This window comes from Orbicella franksi, chromosome 14, assembly GCF_964199315.1.
Source record: "Orbicella franksi chromosome 14, jaOrbFran1.1, whole genome shotgun sequence".
NCBI classification, from domain to species: Eukaryota; Metazoa; Cnidaria; class Anthozoa; order Scleractinia; family Merulinidae; genus Orbicella; species Orbicella franksi.
This window is the reverse complement of record NC_138158.1, coordinates 10986721-11005517: the sequence shown is the minus strand read 5'-3', so window position 1 is coordinate 11005517 and position 18797 is coordinate 10986721. Positions and strand designations below refer to the sequence as shown.

At 39.5% G+C, this 18797-nt stretch overlaps 3 protein-coding genes across 5 annotated transcripts in view; 2 read left to right on the top strand and 1 right to left on the bottom strand.

Annotated features, from left to right (window-relative positions):
• Positions 1-12915, bottom strand: part of LOC145467734 (uncharacterized) — a 144968-nt gene extending 132053 nt beyond the window's left edge. The window contains exons 1-2 of one of the 3 annotated variants that reach the window (XR_014042099.1): positions 12770-12915; positions 6736-9070 (exon numbers count right to left, since the gene is read on the bottom strand). Coding sequence is in view for 2 of the 3 variants with exons in the window: in XM_081451334.1 (XP_081307460.1) it covers positions 5544-6028; positions 12770-12842 (558 nt within the window). In the remaining variant the exon portion in view is untranslated. Of the gene's footprint in view, positions 1-4652; positions 6029-6053; positions 9071-12769 lie in introns of those variants that run through there. The other 2 variants (XM_081451334.1, XM_081451335.1) reach the window with 2 other exon arrangements.
• On the top strand, positions 2394-4606 carry LOC145467756 (cilia- and flagella-associated protein 144-like). The gene is made up of 4 exons (XM_081451356.1): positions 2394-2528; positions 2623-2682; positions 3457-3560; positions 3799-4606. Exons 1-4 carry the CDS (start codon positions 2402-2404, stop codon positions 3910-3912), a joined length of 405 nt encoding a protein of 134 aa, XP_081307482.1. The 5' UTR covers positions 2394-2401; the 3' UTR covers positions 3913-4606.
• Positions 12916-16618: 3703 nt separating the features above from the next.
• LOC145468774 (thialysine N-epsilon-acetyltransferase-like) overlaps positions 16619-18797 on the top strand; it is a 13851-nt gene continuing 11672 nt past the window's right edge. The window contains exons 1-2 of the mRNA XM_081452464.1: positions 16619-16636; positions 16911-16962. Coding sequence (XP_081308590.1) covers positions 16619-16636; positions 16911-16962 — 70 coding nt within the window. The remainder of the gene's footprint in view (positions 16637-16910; positions 16963-18797) is intronic.

The following is an 18797-nucleotide window of genomic DNA, read 5'->3' as shown; positions in this document are numbered from 1 at the left end:
TTTTTAATAAAGAACATATTAATTACGAACAAGTAACTGGCCTCTTGAGACAGAACACTGGCTTAAAAAAAAATGAACATTTCAATAAATTCAATATCAACAGAAGAACAATAAAGCAAACATGTTATCGCACCTTTGAAAACCGGCTTTAAGCTGATTAACAAATTATACGAAACAGGTTAATTGACTTTTAGTACAAATCCAAAATTATACGCTTCTGGGCGCTTCTGTGTTCGCACGCAAATTCATTTCGCAAGCGCACAAACCGTGTAACGAAGTTTTTCATCACAAAACAATTCCACGTTAATTTTTTATTACTTCCAATTTATTTGATCAGCTTTCGTTTACCCGCTGTACACTTAGTTAATTTCTAATACATTTTTATTTTCTTAAAAGATTAATCATGTTATAAGTAATCCATTTTCCAGTTTCTAATAACTTTTTAGATTTGTTCAGCAAAGCCGATCCCAACTGTTTAGGACAAAAGTGGTCTATTAACTGATTAAAATGCAATTGACACAGTGCGAAAAACAAGTGAAAAGAGCAGACGACGTTTCGGTGTCATCCTGGAACTATTTTCAATACAAGGTTAAATATTATTTTAGTTTTGATATATTATATTATACATGTATACTTTTAACTATATCATAAATCAATTGTCTGTTGTCCATTAGATTTTGCTTGGAAATGGTGCCAGAATTACTCCGAACTGAACGTCGTAACGATTCCCTCTCTTTGCTTGTATCAGCGTAATGATTTCTATAAATGACTCAGGTCCCCCGGTCAGAAGGATCTCTTCTTCATCATTCATTTTAGACGTATCAGTAGCAAAATACAGTTGGATTTGTTAGAAATAAAAATGTATAAGTTGTGTTAAGCTTTGGCGCTCGGTCAGGCAAAACACTAGACAATCCATTAGACCGTAAAGCTCAGTTGTGAGGTCCTTCAAACAATTGTTCTGGCCTTAAAAAGCCGCTTTCTAAGAAACAGTGAAGTCACAGTCGAATGCTGACTTTTCTATTCTGTAATAAAAAAAAAACGCAAATGTCCTGTTGTACATCATGCAATTGATCGTTTGATTCATCAAACCGAACGAATTCAAAAAGGGATAATATGGCATTGTCTCAGATTTGTAAACTGGTCGGCCGAAGGGAAGGCATGAAACAGCAGATATTTGATCATCAGTTAGTTAAGACGAATGAAGGGGTTTTCAGTGAAGACCACCTGACAAGAGAAGCATGCTAGCTTATGCTAGCTAGGGTTTTTCGTTTGTCAGTCAAGGCCTCTCGCGGATTCGCCGCGAATTTTCGCGGTTCGCGCTGCCTACCCCAGCTAAACCGCCAGCTTCGTAAGGTACTCGAAGCGTGGCCGAGATCTCAATCTAATACATGCCATGACAATGGATCCCGACACAGCCAAACCAATGAACAATTATTTTATAACATGGATGAGGAAAAACTGAAAAACAGTTGCATTTGCTCAACTTTTCTAGTGGCGATTACAGCAATCGTGGCGGTTATATGGACACCGGCCTTCAAGAGGAAAGCGCAAGTCGTGAAGTCATGAACAAAGCTATTGTTAAAACCGGAGAGATAAAACGTGATCTGGATACCCAGCCCACGGCTTTGTAACCCTCATGAATAGATGTTCGTGTTATTATCGATTGTCTTTGAGTGTGTCTATGTAAGTGAGCGTATGTTCCGCCCTGGCCTCTTAGCTATGATCAGTACTGTTCTGTTTTAAAATTATTGCAGCCCTATTTCTCTAGCCTCTCACGCGGGCTATTTTGGGCAGACAGTACTCCGTTTAGTTAATTTTTAGTTAAACCAAGAGAAAATTTTCTCTTGGTTAAACTGATGTGTAAGTTTTGGGTACAAATAAAGCTGTTAATGCTGTGAGTCCCACCTATGGTAGTGGTGGTTTCCCTGGGCTGTGACAACGTGATGTTATGTACTGAAAATCGCACATCAGTGTAACCACAGGGGTCTGTTTCTCGAAAGCCCCAGAAACTTTTCGGGCCCGAAAAGCCATTTTTAGTGTAATCGGTATTTACAGACAGACAGGTGTATACTCCTGAAACTTCTTGTATGAAGGGAACTCTATTCGTATAAAGGATAGGTGGAAAAAACAGCTCTGTAGTCATAAGGTTTGAGATTTTGCTACGGCTTTACGGGTGCGAAAACTTTTCGGGACCTTCGAGAAACGGGCCCCTGGTACGTAATTTTCTCGTTGCATTCTGGGATAATATCTCCAAGCGACCGCGTGATCCTAGAAATTAGTTGTGTTGCCATGACTACGTTACACCAAAACGTTTGTATCGTCCGCCATTTTGTATTTGTGTCTCATGCGTCTCGCAAACCATTCGAAGTCAAAAGGATTTTATTGAAGAACAAGGAAAACTATGGGATCAAAAGGCAATGCTGAAGTGAATTACGTGCATCAAAATGCTATTTTATGCGAAACGATCAAGAAAGAGCAACGAAATCACAAGTTATACACAAACTACAGTATCAATCCATTCAAGAAAAGTAAGCTGTAGAGTTTCACCTGTGACTCTGATTTTTCTTTTTGGAACTAGCTTTATATTTCAAGCAATCATTTTTTATTCATTGCACTTTCTAGTGTACACACTGACCGGAAAACCTAATTCTGTGCACGATTCTGCGGATGGTGAAGAGGACGGTACGTGAAGACTTAAAATTCATTGTAATTGTTATTACGTTCGACGTTTAATAGCAGCGTTAATAGGAGATTGCAAGCCTAAACTCGTGTCGGGTGTCTCTACAGGAAAAACTAAAGCTCAATGCGCCAACAAGCTTGTCGAAGGCAGGCTCTAATCTCTAATTATTCCTAGTTAATAAGCTTTATTAAAGAGCTTCACATTCAATGTACATGAGGTGCGGCCATTGCAGTTAATATCCGCACCTCTCTCCCCCCCCCCCTCCCCCCTCTGTTGAGGTACTTAGAATTTTACCCCCTCAGAAAATTAACCTTTTTACCCTCAAGAAAGGAACATCAAAGCGCAGACACACCTCTCCCTTCAGAATTTATTAAAAGATCAAAGGTGCCAGCACACTTGCCCCTTCAGAAACAGCCATTAAAGACTCCCTCCCCCCTCCCCCTCAGATTTTCTTGTACCTCAATAAGAGGCGTAGGTAAAACATGGAATGGCCCATTAAAGTCTGCATGTATAACCACAGTGCAGAACATTGCAATATGTCGAAGGATCTGCATAGATCTTCAAAACTCTACCAAGGTTCCTTAATCTACTTCATAACCATCCATAAGGGATCGTCGACTTATTCTCTTCTTCTTCATTCAGGTTTTCAGTAGTGTTCTCGATTATAAAAAGATTTGTCTGAGTTCATTAGAAAGATCTTGAGTATCCTTGAGTTATTGCAGATGAGTTTCTCAGTGATTATTTCATTCAGTATGTTGTTATTTTTTACCCTTCAGACAATTTTTTAGAAGTCATTAAAAAGTCTAATGAAACACCAGTTAAAAAATTTCAATTCCCACAAACATCTGCCCAAGAAATTGGATGGAATACAGAGCCGCTGGTGAGTTTTAAACATTTTTTTCGACTTTTTTTGATGTTGAACTACATATTAGGCAACTTATAATAATAATAATAATAATAATAATAATAATAATATAACAATGATAATGACAATGACAATGATGATGATGATGATGACAATACCGACGACGACAATGGCAGTGATGAAGATTTACAATGATAATGTTAAAAATTTATTGATGAGATTCAACTGAAGGGACTTTGTTGTTTGTTTTCAGATTGACAGACTGTGGAAAGATCGTCTTGATCATCCTATAGTTAATGCTGAAATCACAAAATTTATGGATAAGAAATGGATGGTTAAAGAACAGACAGAAATTAATCAGAGCTGAATAGATGTTTCAGTATAAATTCCAAGGATATTTCAGGCTTTCAAATTTGTGTACTTTATTTTTCAAACCCTGAAATTGCACTCTGATATCTAAACTAATAGAGCATCTTGCAACATTATTGTAGAGGCACAATAAAAATGTACAGGTATCTTTATAGCCATTATTTTCCTTTATTTAAAGTTCTATCAGCCAAAATACCTGTGCTGCTTTAATTTTAGCCTGTAGACAGGTTTTAATTGGTACATGTAACAACTGATTACTCAATAACGGGGAGAGGATCATCATCTGGTCATCAGGAAAATGCTCCCAGTATATGCATCATAATCAATACTTTTTTAAACTCGTAATAGTTGTTCTTCAACTTCTATTTTCTCAAATGTTCCTAGTAGTTATGAAAAAACGTTGTACACATGTTTGGTTATATTTAATTATGTTGTAAATTATGTTTTTCCTAAATAAGAGCCTTTTGATTTATATAGTTACTGTAAGTTTTCATCACTGGACGTTTAGATGTCATTTTTGTGCTGTAAACTGTCATTTCTCCATGGTCATACCAGAGCTGTTGTTTCTAATATTAGAAGACTAGTTTAGTTGACATAAACTGAAGAATTCCCTTATCAAAAATTGTTTTTAATGTGTCTTGTCCAGTTTTGAAAAACAAAAAACACACACAAAAAAACAATTATTGAGTTTTTCTTTTTCTTTTTCTCTTTCTTCTTTTTCGTTTTTTTTTTTTTTTTTTTTTTTCCTGCTCTGATCTTTGTTCAGGGGAGAGTGGAAAGGTTGATTTAATTTTTAACTAGGTAATGAAAGTAAAATTCACCTAGTTTCAGAGGCTTTTTCAAACTTTATATTTTGGTGCTAAATGATAAGACACTAGTATGATATATTGTGAATCTATGTTTTTATTGGCTGTTCCATCATTTTCTGCATGTATGCTGATTAGTGATGGCAAATGCTAGCATACACCATTGTTTCATGCCACGTCCCTTTTGAGGTATTTTGAATTACTCAAACCCACTTTCATTTTTGCTTTCGGTATATAGAGATTTTGTCAATTCAGAGTAGTAGTTATCTATTCAATCCATTTAGAACATTTTTTGATGAGAGTATAATATGAATTTTTACAAAGGACCATGACCAGGACTCAAACACAAAAGTTTTGTACATGTCATTGGGTTTTGTAACTTTACCTCAGTTGGGGAGAGGTACTCCCCCAACACTGGGTGGAGATGTGAGGTGCACTTCTTAAAACTCTAGGAGTCCCAGCTGATATTACAAACTCTCTGTCTTCCGGTTATTGGAATTAATTGTTATGTTTTGCGGAAGTTGTATTCTCTCATCAAACATTTTTCTGCCTGGGAAGACATAGTCCAGTTCTGCCCCTCTCTGTCACCCAATGCTATGCTGTTGGGCAAGGTACCCTCTCTCCCAAGGGCACAGTGTTGAGTGACATAGAGAGGGCCTGAACTGGACTAGGGAGGACAATAATGAACCTTGACTAAAATATATACATTTTCTATTTCAAATCAAAGGGAATTGAAGAAAAACTTGAAAGTCTTCATAAGAAATTTTATTCCATTCTCTTACAATTTCTCTGTACAATTGCAGATGCTGGCCCATTTCTTAATTTACATAAGGTGTGCCCACACGTGAACACAGACTCTCCCTCTATTATCATGGTTTTCGAAATTCATCAAATCTTCACCATACCATATCCTGAGAGTGGCATACTTGTCAAGATAGAACGGTTGAGCGTAATCAGTAAATACCAACTGGTTAGATCTTCTGGCGTCCGTGAAAGGCAAGTAATACCACAGACCTGTGTTCATGACGTATTTCTCCGGGGGGTAAACCACGTTGTCATCGTCGTCTGTTACCACAACATTCAGAGGGTGTCTTTTGTTATCTGGATGTTGGTAGCAACCCCATCGGCTGTTATATTTGGGATCTTGAGCGCATCGCACAGAGCCATGGACGTAGACAAGTTTCATAGCACCAACTAGTTTTCCTTCTCCCATGTAGTTAAACATCCCTGGTCTTTTTCCAATTGCGTAGAAACAGACAGGATACTGGTTGATCTTGGCCCAAACGGCAAGTGGTTTATCTTTGGTTGCTGCATGAATAAATACAAGAAAAAGTTTTGGGTTCGTAATGAAAACGCAAAAAGTAACTGAACACTATTTGCGGTGAGGTGTACTAAGAGCTGATCAGTTTAAATGTGTGGCAGGGACTGGCTGAGAGAAACCATGGGACCATTGAGCTGGAGAAATTGACTCCACAACGGCTACCTTAGGGACAGGAAAGTGGCAGGGGTGTAATAGGACATCCGTTTTTTTTCGGGGGTGCAACAGTTTTTTTTCAAAATTTTGATTATGTTAGCAAAAGTAAATCAAAATGTACCACTGAAACAGAAACTTAACAGAGACAGAGATGAACAACGCGTGGTACGAATAAAGTTTGGTGACCTTTTACAATAAAAAGTGGGGTTTTGTATTCACCGTTCGTCATTCATTGATTAACTGGCCATTGTCGGGAGGTTATTTTGGCGCTTGGGACGAGTTTTAGTGGCTGTTGCCGTTGTCTTTGTAGAAATGTTAAGATGAGAGTAAATGAATGGACCGTCTGTTGGGACGTGAAAAAGTGGCCGTTTTAGGGAGGTGGCCGTTAGTGAAGGTTCGACTGTATATTTATTGATAAGGGATTATACCTCTCATATAAGGGACCATATCGGGAATTTTGGAATGCTGGTTGAAACTATAGAGCTTCTTGCCTACGAGAATACAATCTAACCCCTGCTTCTTTGGTGATCTTCATTCAAACCATAGTTAATAGAGGGAAATGGTTAGGAAGGCGGGTAAACATCAAAAAACAAACAAAAAGGCTACGATTTATGTTGGAAGGTCCTTGACCCTCCACATCTTTTGTTTCATGCTCCTTGACTATGCATGAATTACATAATCGCAATGCTTCTATTGGTTAGTTGTATGAGCACACATAACCACCTTTTGTATTTTGCCAGGTTTTGTGCAGGGTCAACCACCAAAATATCCAACAAAAAAATACAACAAAGAACTTTGCCAGGTTTCCTAACCATTTTCCTCTATTAACTATGTCCAAACCAAATATAGTTCATTCATAGAAAATGCTGTGGAATCCTATTTACCTTCATTTTGATGTTCCGGTTATTGCAGATTTAGACTTATTAAAATTATCTACAGGGGGGATCTAGGATCTTTTTTAGGAAGGGGTGCACCACTAAGGAATGGCGTGACTGGCTGGTAAGATAAACAAATTTTAAAAGCGAAAAGGCCGGAAGAAGGCTTTATCTCAGAGGGGGCGGGGGGAGCGTGCGCACCTCTGCACCCTCCCCATAGATCCGCCCCTGATCTATGTAGCGAAAGTGGACGTAGGTCATTAATAAATTTTAGCGCTGTTGACTGACTGCCAGACGCGCGGTGTCAGTGATTCCGCCTGTCGAGTAGTTTCGGTTGATCCCCTGGTAGGGGTAATTGTGGCTAAATTTACAATGGATTAGCATCCCGTGGAGGGGGAGTAAGAAAACTCCTAGTCGCTTTATGCTGCAGAACCTAGTAGTCGGGATAAGCTCCAGTGGAATGGATCATTTGGCCTTTAACAGACTTTACTTTTTACCTGACTGTTTCAATCACCCTTTCATGAGTGATGGATTACGAGAGCTTAAAACCAATCCACTTTGAAAATCCCAGTTACGGTTTCACATGCACATTTGAGGTGTTAACAACTTCTTTGATTCGCTGGGTTGTACAGTTACTATGAAGGGATCGAATTGCGCATGACCAGATAGACCGTAAAACAGACAGAGTGTTCAGTTCCAACGTGAGTCCCTTCCCGTGAGTGAGGTCTGGAACTAACGTGATCTGTGAGTCAAGAGATCTCGGCAGGAATTAAAAAAGAACCTGTTGTGCAATTCAGATCTGAGACTATGGTTCGCGTGAAAGTTAGCTCAGTCCTTCCTTCATAAATTGACCCGTAAAATTAGAGGAAGTGCATGTCGTTTCAGAGATGAAAGTACTTCTCTTGTTCTGTAACAAACACTGATTAAAAAGAAAAATGGGTCTGCCAAGCCAAGACAAAGCGAATGTTACAAAAAGGAGGAAAGGACGCTGAAGCAGTAAAAATTCGCGACTGGAGAAAAAGTTAATTCAAATAATTCGGATTTCAGTTGTTATTTATGTTGTTCTAACTCATTGTTACCGTTGTTTCAAGGACGTCTAACTGAAGTAAAAATTGGAACAAGGAAGCAGGCTTAGTGGTTTGATAATGGCAATGTACTCGGGATCGAGTGTCTGAGTTTGAGCATAACATGGCCTAAGCAGTTGGATTGTGTTCTTAGGCAACACCCAAATCCTCACTCCACCCAGGTGTTTAGTGGGTACTGGCAAATTTATTGCCAGTTAACCCTGCTATCTACGATTACTATAACATCCGATTCCCGGGGGTGGGAAGACAGGAGTACCACTGCTGCAGAAACTGTGATGAGCTTCTTTATCTCTTTACTTTGAGCATATACATGTAATAGAGATTGTAACGGACGCATAATTCAGCAGTTATTTTGCACCTTTACATTTTTCAAACAGTTACACATCGTGGATCAAGTCCTATGGATTCTAAACTTTAGATGCTTTGTTTTTTATCCATTTTTCAAGTCATTGAAGATGGGCATAGACATCAACACACACCCTGCCACTGTTATCAGCGTTGTTCCAGTTTTTCAGATCCTCGCCAAACCAGATTTTCACCTCAGCACCTTTTGAGAGGTACACAGGGTTTTCATAGTTGGTGAACACAAGTTCATCGGAGTGCAGAGCGTCAGTGAAAGGAAGATAGTACCAAAGGCCACCGTTTTTGATGTATTTTTCATCTGGGAAGATAATTTGATCGCTTCCATCCGTCACCACAACATTCAATGGATGTTTTATGTTGCTTGGATGGTGATAACAACCCCAGTGACTGTTGAAAGCGGTGTTCCCCACGCAACGTACAGTTCCGCTGCGCCAAACAAGTTTCATCGCAGCGAGTAGCTTTCCGTCGCCAAGATAGTAAAATGTTCCAGGTCTCTTTCCTCGAGCATGGAAGCATACCTGACCTAAGTTGATCTGCTGCCATATCTGTTGGCCTGGGTTTGAGGAAAAATAGATTCCATTTAGACATGGGTCACAGGCCATATTAAGAAAGGACAAAAGTCAGGGCCATGCAGTCAAGGAAATTTCTTCATAGAATAATACCTGTACTTTATGTTCATGTACCGAGCAACATGCCATTTTGGAAGTGGGAATTTTAGCTGCGGTCTAGACTTGTCGCAAGTCGACCTTCCTTCTCTTGATAAAGGACTTTTAGAAAGTTTAGACCGGAGTCGAGCAGTGAAAGAAATGTGCCCATGGAATGTAGTATCGCCTGTACAATATGTACGTGCGTGATGCATGCAAGGAGCATGCAATTTTTCTCAGCCGGCCACCCCAGCTGATATTAAAGAATGGCCAGAATAATACATGCTTGTATTCTGCACAATGCTATCAAAAGACGTTTCTCTTGGCAGAAATACCTGCGCTGTGAGCACAAAATGTATCAATAGGTCAGTATTAATAAGTGATGGAGAACATGGTCTATATACATTGGAGGAATTTTGTACACTTCTAGATCCTATAGCCAATAGTTGAATTGATGTGGACACTCAGTTGCATGCATCAAGCAATATACCACCAGTGGTGGATCTAGGGGAGGGGCCCAGGGAGCCCCCCCCCCCCCCCCCCTTTTATGTTGGGTAAAAAAAGAAGGAAGAAGGAAGGAAGAAAAGGCAAAAAACAAACCCGCACCCCGCCCCTCCGCCTTAGCTCAAGGTCTGGATCCACCACTGCACCTTATGAATGCATGCGCAACAACCCGTAAGGGTGCCATAATCGACTTGTCTTGTTATTTTGAATTTGGTCACATCAGTTCCATGGCATGCACACATCGTCGCAATGTAAATAATTCAAAACTGATAAATGTGTCGATATGTGAAGCTTTAAAACAAGCTTGCTAGCTTCGTAATCGGCTGGCAAGGAGAAACTGAGCTGACCAAAATAGTGAAAACTGAGCCAAAAAACGATTTATTATCTACGATTGTCGGTTCCAAGAAAATACAACCTCTAAAACGGTAGCGACCAAAGATTCTTGAAACAAGGAAAGGGGCCCTGTCGGAGAGAGATGAAAGTCAAACAAAAGCATGCTAGAAATTTAGATTGTTCAAGAACCTTTTTCGTAGTTAACGAAGTTAGCCGGATTCCAACCAAATCCTTGACAATTGCAAGTTTCGAACTAGCAGGTTTGTTGAAAGGAAGCGAGTCCCGCTGCAGAACATCAGGGCGCATTTAGAATCAGAGGTCATACCATGTTATCATATGAATCGCTCATGTCTGTTAATTAAGTAATCCAGTTCTAAGACTGTTTAAGTTAGTCCCATTTGAAGCTGCATGCAGTCACTGTAACGGGGAGAAAAGGATGGAGTTGCAGCATAGTCCGCCCTGAGGCCAAAGTGAACCTTGATGACACAGTTTTCTTAGCATAAAGGGACTACGAGTATAATCAAGGAAGAGTTTTACAATTATAAGAGAACGATTCACCATACATATTCATGTGCCTCTTCAAATACTGACTAAGCCTGATGACCACAGATCGTGACCGTCTCTCTTTCGCTAGTTGTTTCAAGGTAAAGTCGCTGAATACGCAAAAAATCGGAAATTACGAGGACACCGTGAACACGTCAGTTATACTGAATACAAGTTCCACAAGTTACGAAACTAATGATGGGTTTAAGAAATTTATCATTGAGCAGTGAGAATCGTTGTGATAGATTATTCTGTCTTGGAGTGTTCCAACTCCTCATGGACAAGGTTCTAGTGCAACAGGTTGATTTACCGGCATTCATACTTTTGTTGAAAAAGGCATCATGTAAGAGTGCCTTGAAACAGAGTTCTAAAAACTTGACATGGGTAAGCGCAGTTAAGCTGTACTAACACGCCTACCACAGCGTAAGCATGTTAGTACAGCTATACCCTTGGCTCTTCATGCGTTTATTCAGTTCTGTAGGCTACACGTGACTCCTCCATTTCTATGGATACAGGACGTAGTTCATACAACCAAGAGAGAAAACATGCATGTTCTGAAGTCAGTCCACCGCTAAATTCTGTTGCTGGCATTCTGAGAATGCCTCAAACTTGAAACAGTCCAAATGTGGAACACTGCTGTAGTCTTACCAAATAATCTAGGTTTTTAAGCCAGTTAGTAAGTAACCCTACACATGTGTCAAAAATAAAGGCCAATCTAAGGGAAGAATACTTATGGTAATTGATTTCCCACCAATTCTAACTATCGTGCTTTTCCATTTCTTTGCGTTTCATTTTTTTCGTTTCTTTCATTTCTTTTTCGTTTCTTCCGCTTGAAGATTACATTGAATGTTACTATTGAAAATGTCTAGGAACTTACGAGCTCTTTTGTAACGACTGCATGACCGTCAGAATTTATTAAAACAGCAGTACTTAAAAATCAAATATTTTAGAAGGTGATGGCGACTGAATCAATCATGTCATGACCATGCATGTCATGTGTAATAATCGACAGACGAACACAATACATCGAATTTTCTTAATATTTTTAATTATGCGATCTTGGCTCAACATTATTCTTTGTAGCAATACCAAATTTGACCGCTGATTGGGTGAAGATCCTTCTTAAACAATGAAAAGTAATAACAGAGCTACTCGAAAGATTCAAAGTGCCTTCCTGACTCATTTAGCTGTTTATACCACAAACCAAAGCTGTACAAACAACAAGGACAAACTTCAATCGCTTGTGTAAGTTGATGTTGTTATTGCTTCGCAACAGATCCTGCTAACAGCGCTTTGATGTTCTATTCGTTAAATATTGAGTCGCGTTGCCGCCGGAAAAAGGAGGAGAACTTAAATGAAGCACTTGTAAAGTTCATAAAGTAGACACACAATAAACGGTTTTAAAAGGAAATAGGTCTCAAACCGTTAACGCTAAATGTTTCTGTCTTTTTTGTGTCAAAATTGAATGAGTCTTTGTATGTATAAGATAATGGGGGCGAATTTTTCTTCGACTGAATGTTTTTGCTTCACAGCTCTAATTTTGCCCCGTTTATCCTAAAAGCTGATACTTTGCGTGAAAAGGAGAGCCCTTATTATCGTGTGTTCAATAGAAGGTCATAAAAGGCAATTGTCAGACAAAACGAAGCGAAAACAAGTGATAAGGGACTCCGTATTTGATATGTGAGCTCTTTCTTAGTTTTCGCTCTAATTCCCTTACGGCAAAAAAAAAAAAAAAAAAAAAAATCATATTGGATTGTATCCGCAAACATAGATTGCACTCTAATTAAAGACATGATATCCTAAACCTACCTAACAAAGTTACATGATTTCAATAAAACCGCGTGTTTGCGTAACAACAACAGCTAGCCTTCTTGTTTGATTTCACAGCCTTTTGTTAAAAAAGAGACTTACATAAGTTATGGAGGAAAAAGGTTTTCTCCCCCAACCAAGAGATGATATACCGGTTATGGGATAGGTCAGGATTAGTGTTTCAACTTTTGCTGCTTCATGAAGACTCGCGGCAAAGATTATTTTTGGGCTTTAAGTGTAATCACTTTTTCCCACGGATTAAATTAACGTGATCGACAGAAAAAAAAAAATGTTACCCGCATCAATCTTCTAATTCTGACATAGCTTTTTAGCATATCTTCTGCGTTTCTCTTAGCATGTAAAAGGGTCGTCTAAGACACAGTAGGGATGAAGTAAATTATGTTCAAGAGAACACTTACCGTTGCCTTGCTCTGGAAGAACAATAACCATAGCACATACTGTGGCTACCAACGCTGTTAAGAACATTCCCATGACTTCAAAAGGACGTTTGATCAGGACTGGTAGCCAGACCACGACAATGATATAAACTGCTTCGGCGAGAAAATCCTTTTGTTTTAAATGTGATAAAGTGATCACGTGGCCCTCAAATGGCGTCACTTTCCGTGCGCAGAGAAGAGTAAATATTTTTCGTTTGCCCGAAGTGTAATTTCCTTTGTTTATTTAAAAATTTGCTGCTTTAATTTTTATGATCGAAATGAACGCAATGTGTATTACTCTTTTTGTCAATAACCTTCGTTCAACAAGGGTTTTTACTGATGAATTGCCCGAAGAAGTTGGATCCGGGGGATTTTCAAGGGTTAAGGCGTCAAGGGCCTAACGACAAATTTTAAACAATGAACAACAAACGAATTTTAACCACCAAAAGAAGTGTGTGTCAAGTGCAACAAAGACGAAAACATTTATAACCGATAACCGCACTTAGCTAGCCAACTGGTCGCCTCCCGCCATTTGGGATTTTTAAACCTACTGTGGTTATTTGACATATTTTTTTCTTTCAGTTTAAGGGGCATGCCTGAGAACTAACAAGTTGTAGGGAAGCGCATTGACCGCTATAAACATTCAACAACAACAACAACTAACTAGCCACTAACCTTGGGAGGCGCTGTGGCCTCATGGTTAGTGCGCTCGTCTCCGGATCGAGCGGTCCGGGTTCGAGCCCTGGCCGGGGACATTGCGTTGTGTTCTTGGGCAAGACACTTTACTATCACGGTGCCTCTCTCTGCCCGGGTGTGTAAATGGGTACCGACAAACTTAATGCTGGGGGTAACCCTGCGATGCACTAGCATCCCATCCAGGGGGGAGTAGAAATACTCCTAGTCGCTTCATGCTACAGAAACCGGGATAAGCTCCGGCCTGGTGGGCCACTTGGTCCGTATGCAGACTTTACTTTTTTACTTTACTTGGTTTCCGACCCTAAATTAAGTACAACTTTGAAGGGTGATTATTACATTAAGTTAAGTCTGCTCCCAGCCACAACTAATTAGCTGAGAATTTTCAGAAGATTTGGGAGAAAGCCCGGCCTTCATTTTATGTCGAATGCATCTCTCCCAACTTGAACTTTGCGCTCGTATGTCGAGCAGCGCGGTGTACCGTAAAAACTATATTCCAAAAGCTATCGTAACTGGCTCAAGCAAAGCAATGGTGGTTTTAACTAGTTTGTTTGTTTTTTCTTAGCCAAATTAGAGGTCGTGTCAACAAAATAGAAGCAGTTTATTGTAAGCCTATGGTAAATTTTTGAGCCGCCCTAAAAACATCATTAGTGAACGAACGAACGAACGAACAAAATAAGGAATGAACGAACGAACGAACGAATGAATGAAACTACTTTGGAGCAAAAGTCTTTTTTCACCCACTGGAATGACGTCAGTGAGAGTTTTCCGCAAACGCATGTGCAATGAGCAATTAGCAACGGCAAATTCAAAGAAACTACTTGCGTAAAGCGTGATTTTAGACTGAAACCATTGCGCCATTATAAAATTAGCCAATTACAATGTCGCTAGAACAGGAAAGCTTTATCGATCAGAGGACTGTATTACTCTCGATACAGGCTATTTGGCAAAACAATTATGGCTAGCACGAATTCTTGTTTGCCTGAGACTGTTCCTTTGCTAACTTTCCATTTCAGAACTCGACAAGCGACCATAGCGGACGCGCCTGCCATTGCAAAAATGATAAAGGTAACGTTTCTTGTCACTTTCTGTTTCCTCGGGAAAAAAAAACATCGGACTGAGGAAAAATGCCTGAGTGTCTTAAGTGTTGTTAATATTTTACGTTGATCAAGAAAATTCTGTATTTACTTGTGTACTTCAATTTATCTTGACAACTAACTTTAATCAGTAACCTTTTGCTCGGCTGAGCGCTTTGTGAACTTCATATTATTCGAAACTAAACTCTAATTGCTCTGATATTTTTTAAATTCAGTTTACTCGTTTACATAATTAGGATTTTTCTTTCCATTAACGGCAGCGACGGAAAGAAAACTAAGACAAAAATGTCGAAAGTCGAGTACAGATCGCGTGGCCATCATCACGACTTTCGTTCGACATCAACTTTCGTTTTTTCCCGAGCTTTTCTCGGTACCGACTATTCCATTTCCTAAAAGAACTCTTTGTCTCCTTGTGTCAGCGTCAGCTGTTAATCCTCAGGAATATCAAAACATATAATTTTCTTCTCTGCGTATCTGACCTGCATACGGGTCTATATTTCAATTGTATTACATTTTATAAATCACCATTCTACCGGTTAACCGAATAACTAGTGTGATTTACTTAGCTTGCTAGCAGGCTCGCGTTTGGGTCACTGTGTAGCCTTTTTGTTTCCATACCGTTACATTGAACTATAATTATTCCCTAAGAATGACACGATCACTGATAAAGAAAAATAGTTTCACCTCAAATTCAGACTGGCATACTAATTTGAATAAGAACATGCAGTGAATGGAATTTAGAGGATTGCGACGCAAATTTTAAGTCAAGTTAAAGACTCAATAATTCAGCAGTATTGAAATCAAAACAGGAAAAATATGGACGTAGCAAGCTATTCGACACATAATAATTATCTGTATTAGTGATTTTAGCACGCAAAACGCATTTGTGATATATACATTTCTGGGCAGGCCAGGCGAGATCTCGCTTCCACTCTATTATAGAGGGCCGCACATTCCGCAAACCGCCATTTTGTGCTCCCTCGAAACCGCATACCGCCTTCGTTTTCTTCTAAAATGACGATTATCAACATTAAACCGATCTGTTAGTTTTCACAGTACGTAACAAATTTTTTACGATACGCTAGCTCAATATTAATTGTATTTCTCCTCGCAAAAAATGCAAGGTCTTTGAACAGAACAAATTATTTCTAACTCCCGTCAGTAATTAACCAGCGAACAAAAAGGTTTGAGTCTAATAGGCTGTTCAGAAACACAAAGATTGCTCGAGATGTTTATAACGAAACATAAAGGTGCAAGTTTTGTACGCTAGATGTGTTGTCTGTTCTTGCGCGAATTTTCTAACATAGTTTTACGGACAAAACAAGCTTGTGAAAGTTATATTACCTTTATCATGGAGTGGTCTCAGCCCAGGACAGAGACTTTGTGATATGTGCCAGGGGGGTTTGACACGCCGATCCAGCAGTCTGAATTGGAGACCATTGGATGCTATTTTTGTGTCCAGGCCTCACAATACTTACCTCAGTAATGCTGTGATGAAGGTCGCTATTTTCAAGTATTATCCTCACGCCACAAAAGCACGGAAAAACCGAAACCGCGTACTATATTTATGATTTCCCGCAACCGCGGGATAATTTCGTAACCGTAAACCGCCAGATAAATATGAACGTACCCGCAAACCGGCATTCAAAATTTGCTTAAACCACCAAACCGCCAGAGTATAGTAGACCCTCTAAATTGTCAAGCATGATCAACGGCTAAAAACAACTTATTTATCTTTATATTATCCACTGATGGTTTGTCGTTATAACCAATGGAAAAAAAAAACAGATTTGGACGAAAAAATAGTAGACGACAATCTTCATCAATGTCTTCAGTATAGAATAAATTCGAAGTCAACGTAACGCTAATCCAAGATTGGCTTAGTCCTGCGTTTTCAACAAAGATTCTGATATGGCAGCCAGTCATGCTCTGTGCGAGTTTTGACCAGAACAAAACAGCACTTTGATAATTATCATTGACATGTCTAACTAAAATGAAAAGAAAGATCCACAGTTTTTTATGTTTTCTGCATGGGTGTTATATGATTAAAGGAGACAAAGTAAATTAACTTTGAAAACTGTTCAGCGTCGGTAACAGTTTTTCACAAACGCAAATCGCAATCCGTTTTAATCTTCTTTAGTTTTTGTCAATCGGTACCTTCTTTTGTATTTGTTGTTTTATTGAAATGATCCTTCATTGTTTTAGTGCTTACTTTTTCACTCAATTTTCTGGTCATGTCTTAATTTGGCTAAAATTCGAGACCCAGTTCCTCTAAGTCTTGCCAATTTATAGTCGAGTTAGTTTGAGAATGCTTTACGTCATTTACTTTCCAGAGCCTTGCAGAGTACTTAGGAAAAACTGAAAAACTGAAGATTGGAGAAAAAGGTACAGTAAAACCTCTGTAGGAATTCACCATATATAGTTATGACAGAGACACAACGTACGACTCTGGTAAAAGAATTATCAATTTATCCTTCCCCTCTTCAAAATATGTAGCATAACAATAAAAACTATTGTTTGCTGAGAAGGGTGTTTGACAAGGAATCAACAATTCTCTAATTTGGATAAACTTTGGCTATGTGGCTGGCCATTTCAATTCAATGTGAATTACAAGCAAATGAAGGAAGCTCTACACAGCAAAGGCGAGGGCAAAAATCCGCATCTAATAGTCAAACGTGTATGTGGCTAGGATAAGGGTGGGGTGAGTGGGTAAAACAAAGTAGGAGACCATCCGAGTCAAAAACCACATGGGATGGATAGACCACTTAGAGGGTTCGAAGAACGTTCAAATACGTTGCACCCCCTATTGGAATACCCTAGCCAGCATAACTAGTTAAGTTTAAATGTTAACCGAGGGACAGCAAAAAATTTTTATTGTGTGGACAATAATTTTTTTCTCAAATACAGTATTGGACTACCATAGTTAAAGTCCGTGTGTAACAAACTGCTGGCCAAAATTTGCCATTTTAATACCCAAAAATAAAAGAACCTGTTTAGCCAAGTAAGATCAAGCAGGTTCTTGTGTGACGGTGAGTTGCAGTGAAACCATGACAAACATTTTATCCAAGGAGTGTGACTTTTTTGTCCGTGTATTGTTAAGTCGGTCTGTTGGAAGTCCGTTTGTCGGTTTCGTTTCCATCATGGATAACTCGTTTGTAAGGCGCCGGTAGTTGTTGACATCTGTTAAGAGGCGTTTGTTCTAGGTTAGTGTACCAGCTTTCCAGAGTCAGTCGTTGAAAATAGTTTGTACTGTAGGTTAAGCACTGAGCAGAGTCCCAGTCAATGTTGTGGTTTGTCAGTTGATGATGTACAGCAATGTGATTGTTGGCATCACCATTTCTCGTGGCTCGTTTGTGTTCAGTCAGTCTCGTGTTAAGGTTTCTGCCAGTCTCACCAATGTAGGAAGCCTGGCAGTCGGAGCATTTGATCTTGTAAACTGCTCCCTGTCTGTTGTTAGGTTCGTCTCTGTCTTTCACGTTAGTCAGTAAGTGTCGTAACGTAGTTGTAGGTTTGTGGGCTACACGGATGTTGTAGGGCTGCAGGATCCGTGAGATGGTCTCAGAAGTGCCCTTAATGTAAGGTATGGTCACTGTAGTAACGGTGTAGGGTTCCTGTTCGTAGCGTCAGCTTCAGTAGGTCGGTAAATGTTTCGTCTAATAAAGTCAGCGTTGTAGTTGTTTTTGTGAAAAACACGTTCAAGGTATCTGTTTTCGTCACGTAAGCTGTCCGGTGTGTCACAAACTAGTTGCGCTCGTCTCGTCAAAGTCTTTATAGTCGTGGCTTTGTGTGAAGTCGGGTTGTAGGATGATTCGTCAAGTAATCTGTCGGTATGCGTCGGTTTTCTGTACACTGTCGTTCGTAGATCGTTGTTGTCGCGGCTTACCAAACAGTCTAGAAAAGGAAGTTTTCCATTTTCTTCGATCTCTTTGGTAAACTGGATGTCGGCGTTCTGTTCGTTTAGGTGGTCGTGAAAATCATCAATTTCGTCTTTGTGAACGGCGGTAAAGGTGTCGTCAACGTAGCGTAACCAAAGCGGTATCGTTTGTAGGCAAGTTGCAAGGGCGCGTTCCTCCACATGTTGCATCACAATTTCTGCGACAACGACAGAAACAGGCGACCCCATGGCTGTTCCATGCAACTGTTTGTAGTGTTTACCGTTGTACTGAAAGTAAGTCGATGTAAGGCAAAGGTTCAGTAAGTCCATGATGTCTTCTGTCGGT